This window comes from Empidonax traillii, unplaced genomic scaffold (assembly GCF_003031625.1).
Source record: "Empidonax traillii isolate 1590-97213 ecotype Southwest subspecies unplaced genomic scaffold, ASM303162v1 scaffold1842:size151822, whole genome shotgun sequence".
NCBI classification, from domain to species: Eukaryota; Metazoa; Chordata; class Aves; order Passeriformes; family Tyrannidae; genus Empidonax; species Empidonax traillii.
In genome coordinates, this window is record NW_020957035.1 from 46,540 (window position 1) to 62,431 (window position 15,892).

The window sequence follows — 15,892 nt, forward strand, 5'->3', positions numbered from 1 at the left end:
CCTGATGTGGCCTGTAACCCCCAGGATCTCCTCATTTACACATGAAATCTCCCATCCTGAGGCCAGGACAGTTGGCACACACCAGTCTGAGGGCGTCCAAACCAGCAATAAGACACCTGTGCGATAAATTGTGCAATAAATAATGTTATAAAATCGTGTTTCTTTCCCCCCCCACCCCAGTCAAAGCACTTTGCAAGGACTGTGTGGTGGAAAGGTGTCGAATCCTGCGGCTCAAAAACCAGCTGAACGAAGACTACAAAACTGTGACCAACCTGCTGAAGGTCACGGTCAAGGGGTATGTCAGTCCCAGGTGCTTTTCAGAAGTACCCAAATAGCTTTTTTCCTAAAGATTTCACTGCTTGGGGCTGTGATTTTTGTGGTGATTTTCGTTGTTCTCTCCCTGCAGGAACGACGGGTTTTGGGTTGGAAAAGCCTCTTTGAGGAGCTGGCGTCAGCTGGCTCTGGAGCAGCTGAACGAGCAAGATGAAGATGCAGAGCACAGTAACGGCAAAATGAATGGAAATGCACAAAACAAAGGTATTTCCTCCCGATTTCCTCCTAATTTCTGCTGTATGGACCCACCAGCTCTGCCCGAGCCCTCCTACAAAAGACACACGGGGTGTTTCTGTAGCTGTTTTCCTTGTAGGAGCAGGGAGGAGAGGATAATAAATCAAAGAAACTCCTTCTTTTAAGGAGCTTTTTCTTTGCTAAGCTTGAAAACTGCGGGGTGATCATCATACCTGGAGAGGGAGATGAGGTGATAAGTGGTTTTACAAAGCCGTGTGAAATTACCACCCCAGCCACATGATCTGTTCATCCACTTTTCTCTGAAGGGGAGGAAGAAACATGAAAATTACCTCGGGGAAAGGGATGATGATGATGTTTATTGTGAAGGTTGAGGGATGAAACAGCGCAGGTGATGCAGCAGCGCCGGGAAAACACAGCCTAGGAACAAAAAATCATTAATTGGACTCAATCCTGTGCCCGTATCATGAGACTAAATAGGGGGTTGTTTGCCTTCTGCTCTTTAAATCTTCGGAAATCACATTTTGTTGAGCTTTTTGGAACTGAGAGCAAGAAGCTGCTTGGAATGAAAGCGGGGATGATGGCTCATGGCATTGATCTGGGAGGCTTGAGAGCACCCCACCCCCGATAATGTCTGTGAGGTGGAGCACTCATTGAGAAAAGGGCATTTCTGAGCTACCACTCACATTTCCTCGGGGCTGCCTTTCATTTACAGCAGGTTGCAACTCCCAGTAGTACAATTGAATTACTCACAAGCCAAGTTGCTCTTTAAGCAGCTCGTTAGAGGCTCTTACTGACACCTCATTGTCTTCCTGATGCTCCACTCAGTGGCCGAAGCTTTCGGTCTGCGGAGTTATGGATTTTAACTGTAATTCAGGCGTTGATGTGGGGCTTGTCAACCCCCTGCCGGCTTCCCCCTCGGTTTGTCAGGCAGCATCTGGTTTAGATCAGGAATTCTGCCAGGAATTCTGCTGCCTTTGCTCTTACCTAGGCTTGTGTTTAGGTTAAACTCGGGAGATCCTTGGGAGCAGCGAACCCCCCGCGGTGTTCCTGCCCCAACAAATGCATCCTTTGTAATCTCACAAAGGCTTGGCTTGTGCTCCACGCACTTCAAAGCCCTCCTACGTGGCCTGGAGGCTGTAATCCCGCCTGCCCAGAGGCCAAGACATCAGAGAACAACAAGTTTCCTTCCAAATTTTCCCTTGGGTTGAGAGTTTTGCTGGAATTTGAAAGGCGACCACGCTCCTTTCCCCCCCCCATAAGATTTTTCCCTGGGGGAGGAGCTCTGGGCAATCCTCTTGTCTTACTAAATTAATTTATTTTTTTTTCAATCAGATGAATCAAACGAAGAGAAGAGGGAGGAGGAAGAGGAGTTAAATTTTAATGAAGACATCGTTTGCCCACACGGTGAGTGTCTCCGGGGGTTGGAGCTGAATGTCTCCCTTGTGTCCCACTGCTCCACACGTGGACCTCGTAGCCTTTGCTCCAACTGCAGCCCGCGGGAGGTGCCACTGCAGAAATGGGCTTAATTCTCATTTTCCTGGGGGGGTTCTTGCACTCAGAAGTTTCATTTGCAGGCAGCTCCTGTAAGGACTCAGCCAGGCTGAGCTTCTCCCCCTCTCACGGCAGCACCAAAGCTCTGCAGCCACTTGGAAGCTCTGAAAGCATTAAGAGAGAAAGAGGTTGTGTAAATCGCTCCGGATGGGAGCTCCGAGGATCCATTTAATCCTGGTTTACATTAGAACAGCAGCACTCAGCCAACACCTGGGCTGGGACCTCCGGATATTGATCTCCCAACCTGCTGAGCTTTGGTGTCTGTTTACAGAAGGTTTTGACCCCGTGTGGGTTGTTTTCCAAGTGATGCCTCATTAGCTGCATCCTTGGCTACCCTGTTGTTGAAATCTCACTTTTTAAAGCTCGGGGATGCTTTTTAAAGCTCCTATTCCCAGACATAACTCTGTTTTAGTTAAGCTCCTCCTCGTAGGCACTGATTTCCCTCCCAGGGATGCTCCATCTTATCCCTAATAAGAAAGAAAAATGCCATAAATTAGCCACACTCCTCCTGTCATCAGAGCTAATCAAGAACCTGGAGTAAGGCTGGAGAAACCTCATTTTCCAGCCGAGTGTTTAAGCACTTTGTCACGATTTTATCTGTTACTCAGAGCCTTGAAAGCCACGTTTCCCATTGCCTCGAGGCTGCTGCTGTTCAATAAAAGCAGGGAGTGCGGGGATGGAACATTTATGTAGCCAGACACGATAAAAAATAGGCCAATAGGCCTTTGGAAAATATTATGGTGTTAAATTGCTGGTTGATCTGTGACTTTGGGTCAGAGCAGAATAAATAATACTGAATAAGGGGCTGCTGGCAGGGCAGGTTTTGTTGTCTCGAGCTACCCTTTGATTATTCGTGGAAAACAACCTTTCCACCTTGAAAAATTCCCTCTGGAGTGGATCAGCAAATCTGTAGTCTTGTTCTTACAGCCTTAATTTTGTGGTGGAGGAGGTTCCTGCCTCCGTGGGAGGCTCTGGAAAAGCCAGGGCTGGATCTGTGAGGGCTGGCTGGCCTCCAGGAATGCCACCCGGGCGTTCCCTCCTCGACTCCCTTTGCATCCTTGCTGCAGTTCCTCGCTCTCCAGTAGCTGCCTGATCCCAGTGAATAATTTTTTCCAGATACCAAGTTAAGCCTTCCTTTGATGTCAGTGCCCAAAGGATGTCCCTGGATGGTGGGAGTGGGAAGCAGGGTCAGCAGCGGTTGGGATCGTCTTCCAGATGGCAAAACACTTGTTCCTGCACACCCAGAGCTGATTTTTTCCACCTCTTTCCCTAACCATATTAATCTGTTTTCATTAATCATGTGGTGTCAGGGCACTTATTTGTACAAGCTCCTCTCCTTCCCCATCCTTGGCTCTGGACAACATCCTGGTCCGGCCTCCGGAGCCGCTTGGCCGTGTTGGATGAGGCCCAAGTGGCCAAGTGCTGCATGGAGGCCTGACCTTTGTTTATTAGAGGAAAAGCAGGAGAGGATGGTTGCTATTTTTTCCTCTCCAGGCCTGGCCACGTTCCAGGCTGGGCTGGAGCAAATCCGTGAGCCCGAGGAGCTGCTTGTCATGTTAAAGAGCTACCAGAGGGTGGGGAGGAAGGAGTTTCTCTCCCTCTCCTCTCTCTGCAGCTCTCCAGGCTATAGAAAAGCAGATAATAAGGTATTGTGCCCCTTGGACACGGCACTTGCTGTTCTCCTTCCCTCTTGCTGGTGCAGCCCCCACTGAGGCAGGAGTATTCCCAAATCCGGTTTGTATCCCGGTGTCGCAACGGCTGCTCCTCGCTTTTCTCCCGGGGCCTGCTCCTCGCACAGTGACTTCCAGCTGCTGTCTCAGAGGGGGATGTGGTCGTGCTCTCCCCTTGGATATCCTCACCCCTGCAAGGGGCAGCTGCTCGGATCCTGGAGCCTTCTCCAGTTTTCCCAAGCCTTGTTTATCTGGAGTGTTTGTTGTCACGTGTGCACGTGGTGTCCCAGAGTCTGGGTGTGTCTCCTGCTTCCATCCCTGAGACCACAGGCACAAATGGCTCCTGATAAACCCTTCCTGGGCTTTTGGAGCTGCCTGAGCATTGGGAGAATCCTGAGAGCAGGAGAAATAATCCTGATGGATAAATAAGTTGTCTGGGGGGCAGCTGGTAAATCTGGCCCGGTGTCTTCACACCCCGTTGATCCCCCAGAGCAGATTTAGGGTGCAAAATCAGCCACATTTTGAGGTGCTTGGATAGGGCATGTGAAGCCATCTGACATTCTGCAGGGGGAATTTGGGGTTTTCGAGGATGTGGAGAGCACCTGGCTCCTGTTCCACGGGGTTAATGTGGTGCTTGGGACACGGAGGCACCACGAGAATGTAGCTGTGGAGGAGGAACCAGTAGCCCTGTGCCCTCTTTGGCTTTTCCCAGCATCCCTGCTTGTGTTTGATCAGCTTGGAAATCCAAAGGACACTTCTATGAATTAAAATTATTATTACTATTATTACTATTTTCCCTGTCTAAGAGAAGAAAGGCAGGAGTTGAAGGTGACTTTGTCAGCTGGGCTGTTTTTTTTTGCTGACGTGGTTTTGGCTGCTAAACGTGTGGATCTCTTCCCCCACCTTTATTCCCTGTAATCTCTTCAATCAAGGGCTGCGAAACATCCCCTGAGCATGTTGTGATCAAAGCCCTTGCCTTGATTCTCTCCCTGCAGGTGACCTGTGCATCTCCGAGAACGAGCGCAGGGTGGTTTCCAAGGAAGCCTGGGAGAAGCTCAAGCAGTATTTCCCCAAAGCCCCCGAATTCCCAAACAACAAAGAGTGCTGTTCCCAGTGCAAGGTATTTGCCAGATATTCCCCTTTTTGTTGACTGTAAATACTGGTTGTGTTTCTGGCTTGCCTTTTGTCACGACCCTGTGCCGTGGAGGAGAGTGATGTCACCTTTTAGCACAGCTGGGATGGAATTCACTGTTTCCTGCAGATTCTGGAGCGTGAAGGGGAGGAAAACGAAGCTCTGCATAAGATGATGGCCAGTGAGCAGAAGACTTCTCTCCAGAACCTGTTCCATGATAAATGCAGGCCTTGCCTGGGCAGTTGGCCTCAGGTAGGGAAGGAGGGGAACCAGGGAATGCAGCGGGGCTTGGGGAGGTTTTATTGGCTTTTATCCCTCTCCTTCCAGAGAAGCTGTGGCTGCCCCATCCCTGAAAGTGTTTCAGACCGGGTTGGACAGGGCTTGGAGCAATCTGAGCTAGTGGAAGGTGACCCTGCCCATGGCAGGGGAGTGGAATGAGATCTTTAAGGTCCCTTCCAACCCAACCCTCTCCATAACCGTTCTCTCGGTCTGTGCCAGCAGAGCTCACACGTGTGCTGTGCTGAGGTGTGACTTCCCTGGATTAGCTGTGCTGGCACAGAGCCCCAAAGAGCCACAGGAATGGCTCCTGTGCCAAGGGAGCCGTGGCTGGCCCAGAGTCAGCCAGATAACAGGGACAATGTTGCTGCTGGGGTTGTATCCGTCCCTGGAAGGACGGAAACGCCGCGGCATCGCCGCTGGAAGCAGCTTCTCTACCTCTTTCCCTCAGCCTTCCCGGGTTGGAGGATGCTGGAACACCCCTGTGTTCTGCCCCACCACCAGCTTTGGCTGCTCCAGGTGTACCCCAGCATCCTCCTTCATCCCAAGAGCTCTGGAGGAACTCCTCAAAAAACCAACATCCTCCAAAGAGCCGGGATGGCCATGCAAACCCTCTCCTGGCAGCTTATCCGGGACTTTCTGGGGATTTAGGGTGGCCCAAAAGGAATGGAACAAGCTCTTGGTTCAGTCCTTGGCTCCTGGGAGTCTCGTGGTGCTGATTAATAGTTGGCTCTCCAACCCTGCCAAGGTGCTTTGGCAGGTCTCTGCCTCGGTCCCTTGCTGCTCCAGCTGGGAATGAATCCCGATGGATCCATGGCTTGGAACCAAGAGACCCAAAAGGGGCTCTCGAGCTCGAGAGCTCCAGGTCCTGCCAGGGGTGTTAAAGGGTTGTATCTGGCAGGATTTGCCTTTGGAGCTGGAGGAGGTGATGGAAAGCTGGAGCCCATCACTGTTGGTTGGAAACAGGAGCCTCTCCACCAGCAAGGCTGCATCTTCTGTTCCCTTTGGATCCTCCTTTCCCTTGGAATTTCCCAAGGGAGCCTGATAAAAGAGAGCTGAGGATCTTTCCCTCAGGTTTTTGGAGTTTTCCTGATCCAAACCAGTTGAAGTCTGGGGAGGAAAACAAGCAGAGTGGTTTGATCTAGAGATTAAGGGAGATTAAAAAAATACATATATTCCTCAGGTGTGCTGAATTTTCCTGAAGAAAGATGGAGCAAGCCCTTAAATCCCTGGTAGGGAAGATGGTGAGGTTAGAGATGATCATGGAAGTGATTTTGTCACCCAGCTCTTGGATCTGGGTGGTGTTTTGTTCAGGAGCAAACAATTTAATGGTAAATTGGGACAAGAACACAGGACTTATCCCAAAAACACTGCCTTGTTGGGTGCACAGCTGGGGTTTTTTATTCCTGCTGCTGCCAGAAGGAAAAACCTGTGGATTTTGATGTTGGAAGCAAGTGAGGGAGGTTGGGGTGGTCTCTGACCACGAATGCCCAGTGAGAGAAAACAGCGCTTGGCTGCTCCAGGGAAATGCCCCTTTCCCGCTGGGAATTAAAGGTAATTGGATTGAAAGCTTGACTAACTTTGTAATAAACAGGAGATTAGTAAAGTCAGTGCTTAGTGCTTGATCCCAAATTATTTTCCTTGGCTTTCCCAGCGTGCTTGGAGGGAGTTGTCATGGTAAAACCCTGCCGAGGTCTCGGAGGGAGCGAGCGCTGCCGACAAACCTATTGCCGGGTTCATTAAAAAGATCCCTTTTCCTTCTCTTTTTCCCCCCAGGAGACAGATGAGCTGTATATTGTTTCGCAGTTCTTTGTAGAAGAATGGAGGAAATTTGTCAGGTAACTTTGGCTGGAGGGTTTTGGTGCTTTTTTATCCCATATTTTGGGGGCTGTAGGTAATATTTTGCTTCCAAATCCCGGCACGGTGGGTTCGTGGAAACAAGAGAGCTGATTTTTGCAGGACTTGTGCTGGTTGTACAACACTGAGTTTCCTTGTTTACCGTGTGTTAACCAGATGGTCGGATTAGCTGGTAACCTGATTAGTTTTTTCATCTGTCTGGAGCTGTAGCCCAAAGGTCACCTCTCGGTCCTGTTTGCACGGGCTGGAGATGGAAATCTCCCCTGGACAGAATCATTTTGCAACACAGAGGAACGTGGATCTGATTTCCTCATCACTTGCAGTTAATATTCCATGTTGGAATGCCTTCTGTAAATAATTCACCTGTGATTTCTTCTTGGCTGCCTGCAGGTCCTGGGGGGAAGGTTTGGTGGGATAAGCTGGTGCATCTTTCCAAACCTCCTTCCCTTTTGCAGGAGGCCGACGCGCTGCAGCCCCGTGTCCTCCATAGCCAACAGTGTCCTGCTCTGCCCCCACGGGGGGCTCATGTTCACCTTCGCTTCCATGACCAAAGAAGACTCCAAACAGTGAGTTTCTTCCCTTCACACATTCTCCTTTCACCAGGACAACAGTCCAAAAGGATTGTTCTTGCTGCCGAGACGGGGAGCGAATCCTTTCCCTCGAACTGAATCAACACCTCGGCTTTCTCAGAGCCACCTCAGCCTTCCTGCAAGGCAAGACCTAAATTGTCCAAGGATGCTGGGTCAGGAAAAAAGAGCTTCCTTCAGCTTGGATAGTTCCTGACAATAACCACCCTGGATTTGACCGGGGCTCAAGGAACATCCTTCTTCCTTACAATTTGCTTTCCATGCCCGTCCCCCCCCCCGCCCCAAGCGCTGCACTTGGTGCTCCGTGGCGTTGCTTCTGCAGTGATGCAGCACTAAAAGTAGGAAATCTTCCCCTCCTTCCCTCCTCCATCCCTCCCTCCGGCACGGCGGGAGCACAGCAGCGTCACTAATCACAGCCTGCCGCCGTCAGGGTGTGCAGGCCCTCCCCTGCAGCTGATTTTGGGCTGGATTTTGCCAGTTCTCTTTTGTTAAAATGCCGAAGAGGGAGGGGTTGGGTTTTTTTTTTTTTTTGGGGGGGGGAGAGCTTGGCTTTTCCATGTCATAAAGCACCTGGCTGTTCCTTTGCACAGTATAGCTCTGATATGGCCCAGCGAGTGGGAGAGGATCCAAAAGCTCTTCGTGGTGGATCACGTCATCAAGATCACCCGGACGCAGGGGCCCGAGGGCAGCCGCTACACCTCAGAGCCCCGTGAGTGGCTCTGCTCCCTGGGCTCTGGGAATGGCTCTTGTGGGATAAAAAATGGTCTGAGGGGGGTTGGTGGTAAACGTGGAGCTTGGCAGGTTCCCCACCTGGAACCCTGTGTCCAGCTCGGGGTCGCTCCCAGGGCTGCAGCCCCTCTGCTCTGGAGCCAGGCTGGGATAGCTGGGGGGGTTCACCTGGGGAAGGGAAACTCCAGGGAGACCTGAGAGCCCCTCCCAGGGCCTAAAGGGGCTCCAGGAGAGCTGGAGAGGGACTGGGGACAAGGGATGGATGGCCAGGACAAGGAGGAATGGTTTTAAACTAAAAGGAAATTTGGATGGGATATTGAGAAGGAATCTTTCCCTGGGAGGGTGGGCAGGCCCTGGCACAGGTTGCCCAGAGAAGCTGTGGCTGCCCCAGCCCTGGGAGTGTCCAAGGCCAGGTTGGACAGGGCTTGGAGCAAGTGGAAGGTGTCCCTGCCCATGGCAAGGATGAGGTTTAAGGTCCTTCCCAACCCAAACCATTCAGGAATTCAATTGATCCACTCCGGGCTGGCAGTGAGAGGCACTAGGACGGGGCCTCCGAGGAGCTGAAGCAATTAAATATGATTTTTTTTCCCTTGGAAATATGTTCATTAAACATACTAACATATTCAATATGTTTATTAACATATTAAATCTGCTCTCTTCCCAGAGCTGTGCCCGGAGTGCCGGGAAGGGCTCCTGTGCCAGCAGCAGCGGGACCTGCGCGAGTACACCCAGGCCACGGTGTACGTGCACAAGGTGGTGGATAACAAAAAGGTACGGACAGGCTCCCCCTCCATCCTGCTCAGGGAGGGGGGTCTCACAGCCCCCCAGGGCTGGGACCTGCTGCTGGGGTCCCTGGTGGTGGTGAGGGCAGAAATCCCCCGGCTCTGCAGCTCCAGCTTTGGCCCAACTGGCAAACGGGAACGTTCCGGCTCTGAACATTCGGGCTCCTTCTGCCAAACGGAATCCTTGGTGTTTTCAGGGATGCTCCCAGCTGTTTCTTCTGTCTCAGCTGCGTTCCCAGGCTCTACCTGCTCTCCTCCCCCTCCAATATTTTGTCATTTCCTTTCTTCTTGCTCGAGTGACATTTATCCCTGGATAGAAATAAGCTCTTCCCCTTGGTGCCGGGGAGAGGCTGAACTCTGAGATGGTTTTCAGGATCCCTTGAAGCTGCAAATTATGTTTTTGCTGATCCTAAGTGTCAGGATCAACTCCAGAATTGCTTTTCCAGGGACGCAAACCTGTTTCTGGTGGAACTTAGGGCTTTTAAGGAGGGAACCAAGGCTGGTGGGCACTCGGATCAAGACGTTCCCTGCACTTTCGCAGGGTGGGAGTGGGTTGTTTTTTTTTTTTTTTGGCCTTCCATTGATTTCCACCTCCCTGCCAATCCCAAGGAGGCGCTGGAGCCCGGAGAACCGCAGGGAGCCGGAGGCTGGATGGGTTCCTGCCTGGCTCGTGAGACGTGGAGCAGCAGCACGTCTGGAGCCATCGGCCCGAATCCCGAGGCTGGATCCGCCTCGGCTGCGCCGCAGGACAGGGTTGGGGGTTGTGTTTTTCTGGCACCGGCCAGGGCTGCGCTCACACGTGGGGCTGGCAAAAAAACAGGGAGCTATTCTTTGTGGAGCAGCTGGAGCTGGAGAGAGGGGGCGAGAGAGTGCCCACGAGATTCCCTCGGTAACGGGGCGGGGATGGGAAGCGGCGGGAATGCCAGCCAGGAGCACTGGGAGCCACTGTGTCCTTCCTGCTGGGCTCTGCAAAGGCAGGGAGTGTTTCCCAGCCCCTCAGCCCTTCTCCTCCCCCTGGCACCTCCTTGGGGTGCAAGAGGGAAGCCCCATCCAGATAAAATCATTGTAGGGTGGCACTGCTGGAATTCCGAGAGCTCTGGGGAATGTTTGGGAGCTGGGATTGCGTCGATAATTTTAAATATGTCGATGGAATCGTGAGCTCTTGGGCATCCAGGTCTCCTGAGCTCCTGCAACCCCAGCTCTGGCCACAGCAAAGATGGGAATTCACATCCAGGCAAATCCATGTCTCCTGGAGTGACTTCCACGGACCTGAAGATCCCTTTTATTTATGTATTTGTGTGAATTGTTTAGGTTTCATTTACTTACACCCTGCAGCCCCATAAACAATGCTTCTGAGTCCTTCTGCAGGGAGGGATAAGTGTCTTAATTTACAGATAATACTCCTTTCTCCATGGTGAGGCTTTTGTAATACACTTGGATCAACCAGCTAATGGGAAAGGAATCAGTCCAGGCCTCGGGAGACTTTCCCTCTGCCTGGAGAGAAGGGCAGGAAGCACCTGCAGCTCCATGGAGGGGGATTCCTGAGCCCAATCCCCCCGAGGTCCCACGCAGCTGGGGAGGGTGGAGGAGCCTTTGCAGAGCTCCCAAAATGGGGTCATTGCCGGGCTCTGGGGGTGGAGGTGGCACCGGGAAGGTGTCCAGGAGCTGATTCCGTGGTGGGACAGTGCGGGTGGGGGCCGTTGGTCACAGCAGAACGGTTTTTGTGACTCCAGGTGATGAAGGACGCGGCTCCGGAGCTGAACGTGAGCAGCTCGGAGGCTGAAGAGGAAAGGGAGGAAAACAAGCCAGAGGGGGAGCAGGATCCCGATTTTAACCAGGTAGAGATGAAAAATCCCAGCAGGTTCCTTGGTTTCTGCATCATCCCCTGGAGTCAGCACGGTGGGGTCACCTCCCCACTCCTCCTCTGTGTCCACCTGGCGGGGGAAACGTGTCTCAAAGTGTCACCTGAGCGGTCAGACCACACCAGTGCTGGTTTTTAGAGAGGTTAAACACGGACAGGGACTCGTCTGCACGTGGAAATCTGCCCCACGCTGGCACCCCAGGAACTGAGGCTTGAAGGCAAATCCTTTGGTCTTCTCCACACTTGCACACTTCAGTTGGCTTTCCAAGGGGTTTTCCGTCGCTTCCCGCCTTCCCTCGCATGACCAGCTCACCCCAAACACCCTCTGGGCTACGGGGAAGTTCTGGTTATTCCCAAATAACTCCCATCTCCTGGGGTTTTGCCTCCTGTCCAGGCCAACGGCGGCACGAAACGCCAGAAGCTGTCCCAGCAGAGCTACATCACCTACCAAAAACAGGGAATCAGGAGGAGCACCCGGCACAGGAAGGTCCGAGGGGAGAAGGCCCTGCTGGTGTCGGCCAACCAGACCCTGAAAGAGCTAAAAATACAGGTGGGGGGAGAGAGTCCTGCCAGGAATGGGTAAAAAGCACCAAACCAGGAGTGTGGGGAGGGAGGGGAAGGGTCTGAAATCCCACATGGGGTCAGACTGGGGTGGAGTGTGGTGCAGTGGGAAGTGGGGGGATTGTGTTGGGGTGGGAATTGGGGTGGTTTGTGTGGGAATTGGGATGTGTTGGAGGGGGATGTGATGAGGTGGAATTGAGGGTTGTGTTGAGGTGGGAGTTGGAGGAGGTTGTGTTAAGGTGAGGATTGGGGTGGGGTTGTGCTGGAACGGGAAACTGGGGTGGGGGAGTTGTATTGAGGTGGGTTATGTAGGGGATGGAATTAGGGTGGGTTGTCTTGGCGTAGGAATCAGGGTAGAAATTAGGGTAGGTTGTGTTTAGGATGAGTTGTGTTGGGGTGGGAATCAGAGTGGATTGGAGTGGGAATTTGAGTGGGGTGGGTTGTGTTGGGGTGGGAATGGGGGTGGGATCTGGGGGCTCTGCAATGCCCCACCCCTGCTCCACGGGCCGTGTCCCTGTCCCAGATCATGCACGCCTTCTCCGTGGCCCCCTTCGACCAGAACCTGTCCATCGACGGCAAGATCCTGAGCGACGACACAGCCACGCTGGGCAGCCTGGGCGTCATCCCCGAGTCCGTCATCCTGCTCAAGGTGCGCGGGGGATCCGCCCCCAATCCACAGGGATCCGCCCCAAATCCACAGGGATCCGCCCCAAATCCACAAGGATCCGCCCCAAATCCACAGGGATACGCCCCAAATCCACAGGGATCCACCCCAAATCCACAGGGATCCGCCCCAAATCCACAGGGATCCACCCCAAATCCACAGGGATACGCCCCAAATCCACAGGGATCCACCCCAAATCCAGGGGAATCACCCAAAATCTGTGGGGATCTGCCCACAATCCACAGAGATCCAGCCTAGAATCCATGAGGATCCCACCCACAATGCAGAGGGATCTGGCCCAAAATCCATGGGGATTCCACCCAAAAAACCAGGGGGATGGGCCCAAAATCCACAGGGACCCCACCCACAGTTCAGGGGGATCCTACCCAAAATCCAGGGGATCTGCCCAAAATCCAGGGGATCTACCCAAAATCCACGGGCATCTGCTCACAATCCATGGGCATCCACCCCAAATCCAGTGGAATGACCAAAATCCATGGACATCCACTCACAATCCACGTGGATCCAGCCCAGAATACATGGGGATGTGGCCCAAAATCCACAGGGATCCAAGCCAGAATCCAGCTGGGTTTGTGCAGTCAAAGGGAAATGTGTGGTGGGGCCTCTGAAAATTGGGGAAAATTCAGGGAGTTCCTCATGGAGCCCCTTCCTGGAGGAGGAAAATCCTGCTTAGTCTTGGTTTTGAGGAGGAAAATCTCTTTTTGTTTTTTTGTGAGGTTTTTGTGTGTTGTTTTTCTTGTTGTTTTGTTGGGTTTTTTTGTTTTGTTTTGTTTGTGTTTTTTGGTTTTTTTGTTGTTTTTTGTTTTGTTTTTGTTTGTTTGTTTGTTTTGTAGGGGAGGGGGGTTGTTGAGGAGAAAAACACTTGTTTTGCAGGAGGAAAACCCATAATTTTTTTTTGGTTTGGAGGGGGCATATCCAGTTTGCTTTGGAAGAGCAAAATCCTTAATTTTTTTTATTTTGGAGAAGGAAAATCCTTATTTTTATTGGTTTTGGTTTGGAGGAAGAAAATCTCTTTATTTTTTGGAGGAGGAAAATACTTGCTTTTGAGAAGGAAAATCCTCAGGTTTTTGTTTTGGAGAAGGAAAATCCACATTTGTTTTGTTTCGTTTTGTTTTGGAGGAAGAAAATCCTTATCTTTTTTTTTATTCTGGAAGAGGAATATCCATTTTTTTGTTGATTTGGAGGAGGAAAGTCCTCCTTTTTTTATTTCGGAGGAAGAAAATCTTGATGGGTTTTGTTTCAGAGGAGGAATACCTTTTTTTTCATTTTGGAGGAGAAAAATCCTTATTTCTTTTTTTGTTTGTTTTTGAGGGTGGAAAATCCTTTTTTTTTTGTTTGTTTTTGTTTTTAGGGGAGGAAAATCATTGTTTTTTTCCTCCCCAGGGCCTCTGTTGGCTGGTTTTGCTGCTGAGCTCTGTGGGTACCAGCCCCAAAATCCAGCTGAATTAGGGAATGATCTCCCCTGGCGTTCCCGTGTCCCTGCTCCCCTCCGAGGTGGCTCCCTGGGCTCCTCCATTCTCATATTCCTGTGTTTTTTCCAGGCTGATGAGCCCATCGCGGATTACGCGGCGATGGATGACGTTATGCAAGGTCAGAGGGGAGGGGGAAGGTTGGGGGGGGCCAAGAATTTGGGTGGGAAAGGGGGATTGTGGCACTTCCTTGCGGTTTTTGGGATGTTCATCCATCAGAACGACTCCTAACGCCTTCCTTTCCCTCCCATCCCAGTTTGTATGCCTGAAGAGGGATTTAAAGGTGAGTTTGGGTGATCTTCCCCCTCCCTTTTTACCCAAATTCCACCCCGTCCCACCTCCCTCCTCATCTCCTGGTGCTGTTTTATCCCCCCTCCAGGGACTGGTTTACTCGGCCACTGATGGTTTTCCAAGAGGAGCGACCCGAAGGGAAGAGGATTTTGGGACGTGGTAGGGGCATTCAAAGCATCCAAAAAAAAAAAAAAAAAAAAGAAAAAAAAACAGAAAAAAAAAGAAAAAAAAAAAAAAAGTTGGATCCGGGACTTTGTGACTCTTCCAGGAGGCAGGAAAAACCCCGAGCGAGGCGTGTGCTCCCCACAGCAAACCAAACCAATGCCTTATGTCAAAGCAGATTGCACTGAAGGACATCCCTGCTCCAGGAGAGCCGGCCCGGGGCTGGCAAATAAACAACAGCCAGGTTGGGAAGCTGAGCAGCGGCAGTCGGTGTGTTCGGGGCGAGGGGGTGTCCAGTGATCCCACAGATCCCAACCCTCCTGCTCCATCCTCCTCTCTGGGATAACCCAATCTTTGATCCGCTGTCGGGCCCGCTTGGAAGTGGCAGGAATTGGGACTGGGTGGGGAACGTCTGGCACACACACACACACAACGAAATCTTCATTGGTTTCACCCCAAATGGGAGCTGGGATCTGCTTCCCAAACCTTCCCCTCTCCCGCGTCCCTCCGCCACTTCCACACCTTGGATGATCCAAGAGCCACCTGTGCTCTGGGAACTGGTTGTTTTGGGTTTGTTTTTAGAAATTTGAGGTGTTTTAGCAACTCTGGAGAACATTTTCTTCCCGGAGTGCTTGGGACAGCCAGAGCCAGCAGGGGGGTGCGGGTGGGAGGTGATTCCCATGGGAAGAGGTTTTTTCCCCCCCTTTATCCTCATTTTTCAGCAATGCACTAATTATTATTTTTTTTTTAACATCTCCCAGCAAGGATTTCTCCCCATTAATATTTAGCAGGAACTATCCCACTTCCAGACTGATCCACACCAGGCACTGCCAAGGGATCTCTGTCCTGAAATTCCAAGTTTCCTCTTCCTTTCCAGCCTTTTCCCTTGTTTCCTTGGAAAAACACAATGTGGAGATCACTCAGTTTTATTTTGTCAAGGTTTGCGAGAATTTGGGATGCAAGAAGAAGGGGGAGGGGCAAAAATCCCATCCCCCAAAACCCCACTAGTTTTGATTTCCAAGGTTTGATTTCCAAGGTTTTATCCCAAGAATTCCAGCTGTTCTTTGCCAAACTCCCTCTCCCCTGTCCCTGCTGGATTTGGGGGTGAAGCAGCACCATTTGAGGGGTTCTAAAGCTCCTAAGAAGTGGTTTTTTGGGGGGCAGTTTGGATTCTTTCCCAAGGTACAGACATGAGGAATTCCATGTGCCGAAGCCACAGGAGGTTTTTTCTTCCCAGCCTGAAGCACTCACTTGTGTACATATTCCTTGGAAATTCCATCTTTTCAAGTTGCTGTTCATTTTTTTTTATTGTTATATATATATATATATATACATATATATATATATAAAACCACCACACAAATCTCTTCCTTGAGCTTATCCTGTTGTGGGAAGGGATCCCGGGGGGCCCTGGGGGTGTTCCGGGGCCGCGGCGGTTCCGGCAGCGCCGGATCCTCCGGAGGACGCAGGTCCCAGGTGTGATCCCAGGGCCCCGTTCCCGTTCTGTCTGTTATTTGCAAATATTATCGGATTAAAGTTGTCATTGGAGCCGTGGCAGCCTCGTTGCAGTGCAGACACGTGGGATGAGGGTAGTGGAGCAAAGGGGGAGGGGGGGTTATCCCATAAATCTCGCTCTGAGCTGTCCCAAAAAGGGCTGCGGGTGCTGCGGGGTGGGGTGGGAGCGAGTGGGATCCTGCTGGAGTGGGAATCACCCCAGCCTTGGCACAGGGAATGGGTTTATGGAGCCCTGG

At 51.5% G+C, this 15,892-nt stretch overlaps 1 protein-coding gene across 4 annotated transcripts in view; it reads left to right on the forward strand.

Moving 5' to 3' along the window:
* The window catches only part of USP48 (ubiquitin specific peptidase 48), a 34,351-nt gene that overhangs the window by 16,449 nt on the left and 2,010 nt on the right, over positions 1-15,892 (forward strand). Inside the window, exons 13-28 of one of the 4 annotated variants that reach the window (XR_003574001.1) lie at positions 181-295; positions 407-537; positions 1,861-1,932; positions 4,745-4,869; positions 5,011-5,133; positions 6,934-6,995; positions 7,470-7,580; positions 8,192-8,310; positions 8,995-9,101; positions 10,846-10,950; positions 11,368-11,523; positions 12,058-12,183; positions 13,761-13,809; positions 13,945-13,971; positions 14,068-14,159; positions 14,209-15,481. Coding sequence is in view for 3 of the 4 variants with exons in the window: in XM_027908788.1 (XP_027764589.1) it covers positions 181-295; positions 407-537; positions 1,861-1,932; positions 4,745-4,869; positions 5,011-5,133; positions 6,934-6,995; positions 7,470-7,580; positions 8,192-8,310; positions 8,995-9,101; positions 10,846-10,950; positions 11,368-11,523; positions 12,058-12,183; positions 13,761-13,809; positions 13,945-13,971; positions 14,068-14,090 (1,451 nt within the window). In the remaining variant the exon portion in view is untranslated. Of the gene's footprint in view, positions 1-180; positions 296-406; positions 538-1,860; positions 1,933-4,744; positions 4,870-5,010; positions 5,134-6,933; positions 6,996-7,469; positions 7,581-8,191; positions 8,311-8,994; positions 9,102-10,845; positions 10,951-11,367; positions 11,524-12,057; positions 12,184-13,760; positions 13,810-13,944; positions 13,972-14,067; positions 14,163-14,208; positions 15,482-15,892 lie in introns of those variants that run through there. The other 3 variants (XM_027908788.1, XM_027908787.1, XM_027908789.1) reach the window with 3 other exon arrangements.